At 41.5% G+C, this 9045-nt stretch overlaps 1 protein-coding gene across 1 annotated transcript; it reads right to left on the reverse strand.

The window, feature by feature from the left end:
• Positions 1 to 2264: 2264 nt before the first annotated feature.
• nsfl1c (NSFL1 (p97) cofactor (p47)) lies at positions 2265 to 8322 on the reverse strand. Its single transcript, XM_049755953.1, has 10 exons — positions 8186 to 8322; positions 7470 to 7635; positions 5966 to 6066; positions 5551 to 5628; positions 4895 to 5060; positions 4717 to 4812; positions 4081 to 4190; positions 3799 to 3936; positions 3229 to 3399; positions 2265 to 3124 (listed from the first exon to the last, which is right to left on the reverse strand). Exons 1-10 carry the CDS (start codon positions 8305 to 8307, stop codon positions 2962 to 2964), a joined length of 1311 nt encoding a protein of 436 aa, XP_049611910.1. The 5' UTR covers positions 8308 to 8322; the 3' UTR covers positions 2265 to 2961.
• Positions 8323 to 9045: the final 723 nt, after the last annotated feature.

The following is a 9045-nucleotide window of genomic DNA, read 5'->3' on the forward strand; positions in this document are numbered from 1 at the left end:
ATGAGCCCCGCCCACACAGTGCGGGTCACATGATTTTTCCACATTTCATTAACCTCTAATGGTATTTAGGAAAAAGTACTTGTTGGACTTTTTATTTAACCAAAAGATCCCACCTTTGCTGACTGCTACGACACGGATGAGTGTGAATGTACATAAACATAACATTTTTAGCAAGCACGTGTAAAGTCTGTAACTCTGCGCAGCACCAATGATTGGCTGTTGTGATCTCATCACATAGTAAGGAACTTTGCGGCTTGAATGATGGCTAAACTTCCCAAGAATGTGTGAAGTGCCTGTATTGGAGCCGATGGCATGGCAGCTCTTGAATGAATGTGCGTTCTGTTATGGAACATGGTAATAAAAGTTACTCAAGTGCATCATCGACTGTCATCAAACGTATGAGGGCATTACAGAAACATTACAATTAAACTGAGAGACAATGGCAGTAAATGTGGCCTCACACGGGCGTAGATTAAGCCAAAAGGCACACATGAAAAAAAACTCTCGCATCAAACCTCCACCAAAACTGATGACTTTCCGCATGCCCATTTTGAACCTCAGAGGCTTGGACCTGTCAAGGGATGAGTCAAATTTGCGGCCGTCCGGAAAGAGGCCTGCAAATAGGGAGAGATATAAATCACAAAGCATCCTAGTGTTCAAAAGTCTTTTTTCAAACTTGAGTCTTGAAAAAAAGGGGGTCGTCTTATATTCGGGCCAGTACGGTACTAACGATGCCTGCGCTATTATTGTTACCAAGACCTTCCAGACCATGTTATGTGTACCGACGAGTTAATGCATGTGTGAAGTTATCTAATTTTGTATGGAAATAAAGTTAGATGTAGATTTAAAAAGTGTTATTAGGCAAATAAGGTTGCGGCTGGCAAATTGAATGGTTGTTCTGACTGCGTCCCCTCCAGGCAGCCAGCAAGGAGCCTGACACAAGTCATCTATACAGGCAAATAAGCTTGCTACTTCCACATGAAGTCTAATGAGCTTCAACAGTGGATGTTTATATTCACAGCTTGGGAACTGGGAGTTAGAATATTCTGTTTCATGCTGAATTTCAAGGTTGCTTTGGGTTTCCTGAAAATGCAGTGAAACCACACAGGATGTGATGTCGTAGGTGTTATGTAAAGAAAAGAAAAAAAAAAGAAAATTCAGAGGCTTTGGAAAATCTTTCTGGATCCAAAAATGGACTACAGCAGCACAAATTGGGCCGTGTTACATCATCTTAAAGCAAAGAGGCGCTTGTGGTATAGTGGGAGGAGGTGAGACCACTAGCCCACTTCTGACGAGCTGGAACAGTTGCAAACAGATAGATTAATTAAACACAAACACACACATTTGCCATGATTTTAAAGAGTAAAGGCACACTGTGTTATCTGAAGTAAGCGATTCCAGTGTCATGATTTAGCCACTTGATGAGTGCCACAATAATATTTAGTATTGTTTTAATGCGTGTGGGACACTTCAGTATTTGTCAACCTCTGAAATTATGAAAAGGATCGCTGCACTATTTAGCATTTTATGGACAGTACCGAGCGTGTTTGTCAATAAGCTGTATCAAGCACCCGTGTGACGAGGAAGACGTTTTGCTCATAAAATTCAAAAGGCAGGAACTGGCATTCGCACATTGTTAAAGTCGGAAACTATCACAGGGAGTGGAGTCGCACCAACAGTTCCCATAGAAAAAAGACGCTGGTTTCGCTATACTAGAAGTTCCTCCCACATTTCACGGAAAGGATCAAGGGGCATGAAAAAATAAGGCTGATAGGTAGTGCTTCATCGCCATCCTATGGCTTCTTGCGAGTGTTTCAGCGAGGACATAAACAGCCAATCGGCAAGTTTTTAGCGGATAACAGAGTATAGCTTCCACAATAAATTCCATCCATCCATTTTCTGTACCGCTTTGTCCCCACGGGGGTCGCGGGCGTGCTGGAGCCTATCCCAGCTGTCATCGGGCAGTAGGCAGGGGACACCCTGAAGTGGTTGCCAGCCAATCGCAGGACACAGAAACGAACAACCATTCGCACTCACACCGAGGGACAATTTCGAGTGCTCAATCGGCCTACCAAGCATGTTTTTGGGATGTGGGAGGAAACCGGAGTGCCCGGAGAAAAAACACGCTGACACACAGGGAGGGCCGAAAGTGGAATCGAACATGCACCCTCCTAATCACTGAAAAAAGAACGAATCACTTTAGGAAGTCACCCTGCGTTAAAAACATTCCCATTTTACAGTCTGACATTAAAATGAATCCAAAATACAGTATGGCATTTATTGTTATAATCACACTGACAATTTCCGAGTAGCAGTGGGTATTTCCCTACTTTATGGAAAACAAGAGCTCTTTACACATTGATCGTATGAATTTATTTTCTCAGAGGTCCAAATGTATTCCCATGTTGCCCCAGGATGCATAGAAGATGTCCACCTTCCACAGCTACGAGCCAGCGTTTACAATCTATATTGTGAACTCTTTTCACTCTATAACCAGTTTGTATTAATAATAAAACAATAACTATCTGCGATGCCACACAAAAACAAAATCCTGTAGTCTTGCTGTGATAATCATCATACACTGTTGATCAAAAAGAGAAAATAAGAAACTAATTTGAACCAAAATAGACTTTGTTGTGGTTCGTTGGTTTGTTCCACATAAGCAACGGGAACCAGAATGTAGGCCCTATGCAGACTTGAGAATCAAATGAGATTGTGCTACTTTACTAATGGGCACCATACTGTAGATGATGCAAGGTTAGAAAACCGGCAAAATCTCTTCTTCTGCAGTCAGCGTAGACAAGAGATGGATGCTAGGGAGAATCCTTTTTAGAAAATAAAAATGAGAAAATAGAGGTCCAAACAGAAGTCTGTGTCTCCTCCTCAGGGAAGGAGGGGCAGCAGGTTTCATGGGGGGAAAGGTGGCCGCTCAGGCTTGGGCGGTGGTCTTCACCTCCAGCTTCATTGTAACCGCTGCACAATGACGGCGTTGAGGAGGTTGGCCTGCTGAAGTGTCTGGCTCTCGTCCGACAGCTCCTTGTTGGGGAAGGTGGTCATCAGGACAAACGCTCTGGCCGCCATGGTGGGCCGGGCCGCCACCACAAACTGCCGTACATCAGACACCCTGATGGGTGCAGAGAACCATCACAAGTTTGACCACGCTCATTGAGCAACAATCATTTCTGCCCACGAAGCATGCAAGATTGTTTTTAATGATCTCTGTGGTACCTGTGGGTATGGTTGAATTTTTGTATCAGCCTGCCGCCATCCGCCAGTCGGATTTGTATGTTGGTGACGGGTTGGGAGGTGTCTAGGTTCACGGAGGCACTGGCCTGGGCTTCGTTCGCCGCTTGGTCCTGCTGAGAGGGGGCGGGACCAGAAACCAACTCTGGGGCGGCACTGGGAGAAGAAAACGTGCACAAACAACGATCAGAGCCGAGCCACGTTAAATTGTTCTTAATCTTTTTGCAAAGCTCTCATTCCAGTTTTCATTGGCTGGTAAAAATCTGAAAGAGGGTGTGACTTATTTATAGGAAAAAGTTATTTTTAATTTTTAGGTTGCGATCAAAAATACTCGTTGCAATACAAAAACTCACTTGTTTCAATATTCTTTCAATGTTTAATTGGTCGAGTTTATGTGTATTTCATCTTTTTAATTCGAACCAGTTGCAGATGTGTTCTCCTTAGATTTAGATAGTTTTGTCATTTAAATAAGTTTCTGTTCCACAAACAAATAATAAAAAAAATAGAGAAAAACAAATATGATTGAAACAAAACAAAAGAAAGGAAGAATCTCACCTTCCTAATTTTTGTCCCTCTCCTCCAAAGGCTCGGAAGGCCATTTTGGGTTTGGTGAAGTCTTCATCTCTGTGGTCCTCCATGTCCAGGTTGACCTGGCCCCCACGTGAACGCTGCCTTAGCTCTAAGGGAATCTCCCTGCAGCGTGACATAACGTTCGTCAAAGTGGAGCAGCATGCTGTGTGTGTGTATGCGCCTATATGTATGTTATAAAAATTTGAAACAATGCGTTTCAAAATATTAAACCAAAACACGTGTTAGGTTCATTCAACAAGTGAATACCCTCTGCGGATCGCCTCGAGGAAGTGAGCGTTGGCAGGATCGTTGTAGTTCCGGAGTTCGCCATCATCCAGACTGAACCCTGACTTCCACAGTTTCAGCACTACGTGTACCTAAACATGGTAAAAGGATGCACTGAAAATAAATGAACAATTCCATTTGAGAACATACCAAAGGCGAGTGCTCAGTGAAATGTTCCCCTATTCTAAAATGTTACTGAAGTTTTTATTGTTGTCTTTTTTACCAATTAGACATATGAATAAATTGTATTAGCATATTCAATACAAGTTTGTGTGCTTCATGTGGAAGGCTTACAGTAGATTGTTAATGCTAGAATGTAGACACAATATCATTATCTGTCATTAGATCGCCTGTTTGAATTCAAAGCACGTCTCCTTCTCTGACTCACTAAGCAGTTATTTTGTGCCTTATTCTTTGCAACCCCTCCCAGCTTTCTAGTGCCAGACATTCTAAGAAAGACTTTAATGGTAAATGGTATGCATATACATTTTGCCTTATTCAACACGCTTTACAAAAATTAATGTGGATGGTGATTATGGTGTAGTAAATTAATAAAAATAAAATACCAATGAGAATACAAAGAAAAGAAAGAAAAATATTACCATAGCGCCTACTCACATCCTGTATGGCGTTTTGATCACGTCTCCCAGTAGAAACATATGCTGACTCCTCTTCAGGAGCTGCTCCGAGCCTGTATCCACCTCCATCAAAGGCCTAAGTCATGAGAAGACAATGCAACATTAAAAAAATCAAAACCTAAAATCTGAAAAACATTTGAAGTGTTTCCTTCATTTACCTTTGCTCTGCTGGATTCTCCTGCCCCCTTCCCACTGCGCTCTAGGGGCACAGCACCGTGCTCTTTGGCGCCTTTGAACAAATCTTCCACCACTTCATTGGGACTCTTCTTTTTAGGAGGCCCGACAATTTGCTGCCCACTGCGTTCTGATCCGCCTGCAAAGAACCTGGAGGGAGACACATCATACATTACCCAACCAAAGGCTCAGCATTTCAATTAGTTCACAAAGGAAAACTTAAGTAACGTATATATATATTTTTTTTCCATCTTCTGCATGTTTTTTGGGGGGAAGAGGTGGAGAGGGAGGTTCTCCCTTTTGTCTCCTCTTCTTGAGGTAAACTACTTGCTCTATTGGCTTTCCACTTTTTCCCCCACTGAAGTCCTTTGCTACCCCTACAAGGGATGAGTCCCAAAGTTGGCAGTACAGTCAGTTGGCGCTGTCGAGTACCGATTCATATGAAATCAAATGGCACCATATTTCAGTGGCCAAGGCAATCCTTGGGAGTTGTGACCGAGCGCGAGTGGAAGGGTTGGCAATTTTTCATGGCCCGCATGAATGCAGCAAAGAACGCACACCAGTGTAATAACGTCAGTCAGTCACTCACTCAAGACGCTTTCACACATGCTGAATACATTTTAGTGATTTACTGACTGACCTTTGACCTTCCTCCTCATCACTCTCTTCTTCTGCTTCATGTATTAAGTCTCTGAATGACGTCACTCGGTGCTGAGAGCTGATGATGGTGGGATAAACCGTTAGATCAAGTTATATTAAGTACACCTGCACAAGCCAAGGTCAAATAAAAAATTAGACAATATTTGTCTTTTCTGTTATTTAGATTTCTAGTCTGATATGTTTACACTGCCCTCACAGCGGCACATATCTGCTCTGTATCAGGTTTGCATTAACATTTGGAACAGGCCTTATTCTGATCGACAATGAAAATTCCCAATTTATCAATCACTGTGATCATATGATGTATGTTTGATACAACTCTCAGCTCATGCGGGTGTACCTGACATCATGGCCCAATTAAAAGACGGCAAACATTTGTTAGAAGAAATGACAACCTCGGGACCGTGGATCTGGACATTGAGGTGCCTCCTTCGGGTGGGGGAAGTGCCACAATGTCATCATCAGTTCCGTCCTCAAAGAAACTGCCAAGTGCCAGCTGTGAAAAGGCAAGAGAGAAATTCATTCAGTTACCAAATTTAGGTGTAGAACTATACCTATCTCAAGGGTCGTGAGTGGATTTGGTGCAAAGATACGACTCCAGTTTTTCGCATCTCTTGAGTGATCTTGGGAATTCAGCAGTTATGAATAAAAACGGACCGCAAGAACCCGGGCCCAATTAGTACTTGACGCGGGAGGTTGTTGGGCTATTCACCATTAGTAGTTTAACTGGTTGAATGGTAGACATACTGAATATTATTTTATGCACTTTATTATTTTATTTGTTTTAATTTGTGGCATTTTATTGTAATACTTGAAAACTGTTTATACTACATATTTGAAAGGGTATTTGTCAACTGGATCTTTGTGGTTCATTTAATTTCATTTACGTATATATATGTGAATAAAATCTGTGTTATATATGCATAGGGGAAAGACAATAGAAATGGTCATTCATTTAATGTAATTTGGAGAAAACCCTGAATGGGGATAAACTGTATTTCATTATGGCGACATTAACATTTTGACCATACCCATTCTCATTTATTAGCCCCTTGTATTTGTCTTCTTAATGCATTAGATCAAGACTGGGCATCGGCAATCCAGTGTTTCTTGTTTGGTTGCAGAAAGAATTTGAGCGGGACATTCCTACTTACTTCAAAAATACTTTCAATGATATTTTTGGAGACAATTATTTGTGAGAGTTCCTGTTCCTACCGCCTCTCTCTGTCCTGTTCAACTCAGGTCTCAGCATCAGGTATCCTGGGCACAGACAGCACTGTTTTCTTATTGGCCTATGATCGAGTTCCTTTTGACTCTGCCTACTGTAGCAGCAAATTGCTACACCGATTTAATTAGACTAGGAAAGGAAATAACGTTGTCTAATTGTCGAGCAAGTGTTGTCGAAACTTGGATTCAAAATCAAACAAGTCCAGTGGCAAGCGCTTCTCTAAGAAAGCAATTAAATACGTTTATAGAAAAATAAAATAAAAATACGTTGACAGTCTCTGTTGTGATGACTACACGATCGCCTCAGCTTTATGACGTCATCAATATTTTAATTGCTCCACAACACTGTCAAAGTAACAACGATTAGGTCGATGACTAGCTAAACAGGCTCGCGACGATCAGGAGCCACAATTTTACGTGTAGGGGCGAAATGGGGGTGACATTCTAAGAACAAGTGTTTTTGCAACTTTACTCGTCATCTGCTTTTTCAACAGCCGCAGGGCTGATGACAGAAAGAGACTCGCGGCTATTGTCAGTCAGTGACTTGCATAAATTACCGGCAACACACGCTAAAATTAGCCAGGTAGCTAACTCACTCGTCGCAGTTATGTTGTCTGATCTGTTTATATCTTGCAGAACATCAGAACCGAGGTTCAAGCGTAAAGCCCGTACCTGCAAATTCCAACCAGCAGACTCCAAGAAGAAGCGGGCCCTCTCCTCGTCAACATCAGTTACAGCCACGAACTCCCGCACCGACTCCTCTTGGCTCGCCATTTTGGTTTGTTCACTCAGCACCGCTTCCGCTTCCGGCTCGGAAACCAAACACAGATGTTCGTTCCTATTTGGTTGCAACCCACGCGTCGTAATAACACGTAAACAAACATAAATAATTGGATGCCAAACAGTGGAGTATTGCCATTTTAAATAATAATACAATTTATTTATTAGAAGCTCATTTCTAGTGGTTTTTGTGTGTGCGTGTGTGTGCTGCAATACTTTTGGCCATGAGATGGTAATGTGGGCCCACGAAGGGATAACAACCCTCGTCTCAAAGCGTCATCATAAAGATTTTTTTTTTTTTTTAATCAAAAGGTTGTGATTAATGGGGGCAGTAGGCTGGATTGTTGATTAAATTGTTTGTCTGACCATTGCTAAATGCCTTAATTTCCTCTTGTGTTTTAAGAAATATGAAAAAAAATATATAATATTTTTAAAACATGCAAACACTCCCTTAATGCAGCACATGTATGTTATTAGAGTTTACATCTAATCCTTTCCATTAATCTTACGCCATCCCATCTCATCTCCATTTCAGATTAGGAATCTTTTTAAACAGCAATCTTCACTAATTCCACATTTCCTCACACTTTGTAATCCCTCTATCTCACCTTTCTGACACATCATAGAGCGTTAATTCCTGCTGGAAGTTCTTTATAATGCTGCAGAAGAAATCCCATCCAATGGCACAAGACTCATAAAAGGCCGAGCACGAAAAGAAGAAAATTAGCATCAAGGGGAAAAAAATAATGCATTACAGTGATTTTAAGCAGCCGAGTTTATATTTTTCTTCCTTTTGAATATTCCACCTTCAGGGTACACATGGTGAGGTAATCGCATTCAGATACATGCCAATGAGGCAACGAAGCAGTTCAAAGAGAGGAACTTTCAATCAATAAAGGTCTTTATCTTAGCTTTAAGACAATGCCTTGGGGAGTAATAACATTTGTGTCATGACCTTATGTTCTCTTTACCCTGGGCACAAGTTTTTGACTTTTTCATTACCCGACTCTAAGGGAATTGAAGCTCTAGATATCGATACCATAAATCCTAATTTATGCATCACAATAAATTTTAACATTGTCGAAAAGTTCATTTATTCCACTAGTTCAATAAGTGAAACGTATTTAGAAAGGATGGGCAATCGAAAAATGCTTTTCAAATTGAACTTAATTTATCTAAAATATTTTGAATCTTTATTTTTTCCAGATATTTTTGTCAGTTGTAACCTGTAACCAAAATCATAAGATAGTTAAATATTTTACAATGTGTAGTGACAATATTTGACTTTTTTCAATTGAACTATCCATCCATCCATTTTCTGAACCGCTTAGTCCCCACGGGGGTCGCGGGCGTGCTGGAGCCTATCCCAGCTGTCATCGGGCAGTAGGCGGGGGACACCCTGAACCAGTTGCCAGCCAATTGCAGGGCACACAGAGACAAACAACCATTCGCACTCGCACTCACACCT

This window comes from Syngnathus scovelli, chromosome 2 (assembly GCF_024217435.2).
Source record: "Syngnathus scovelli strain Florida chromosome 2, RoL_Ssco_1.2, whole genome shotgun sequence".
Lineage (NCBI taxonomy): Eukaryota > Metazoa > Chordata > Actinopteri > Syngnathiformes > Syngnathidae > Syngnathus > Syngnathus scovelli.

What these genes read in the sequence shown, in the direction of transcription:
- nsfl1c (XM_049755953.1), bottom strand. Translation starts at nt 8,307, where the DNA reads ATGCTAATTTTCTTCTTTTCGTGCTCGGCCTTTTATGAGTCTTGTGCC. An exon ending in ATCAAAACGCCATACAGGAT is followed by an intron (nt 4,191 to 4,716) that starts GTGAGTAGGCGC and finishes TACCATGTTTAG; the next exon opens with GTACACGTAGTGCTGAAACT. An exon ending in AAATTCAACCATACCCACAG is followed by an intron (nt 3,125 to 3,228) that starts GTACCACAGAGA and finishes TGCACCCATCAG; the next exon opens with GGTGTCTGATGTACGGCAGT.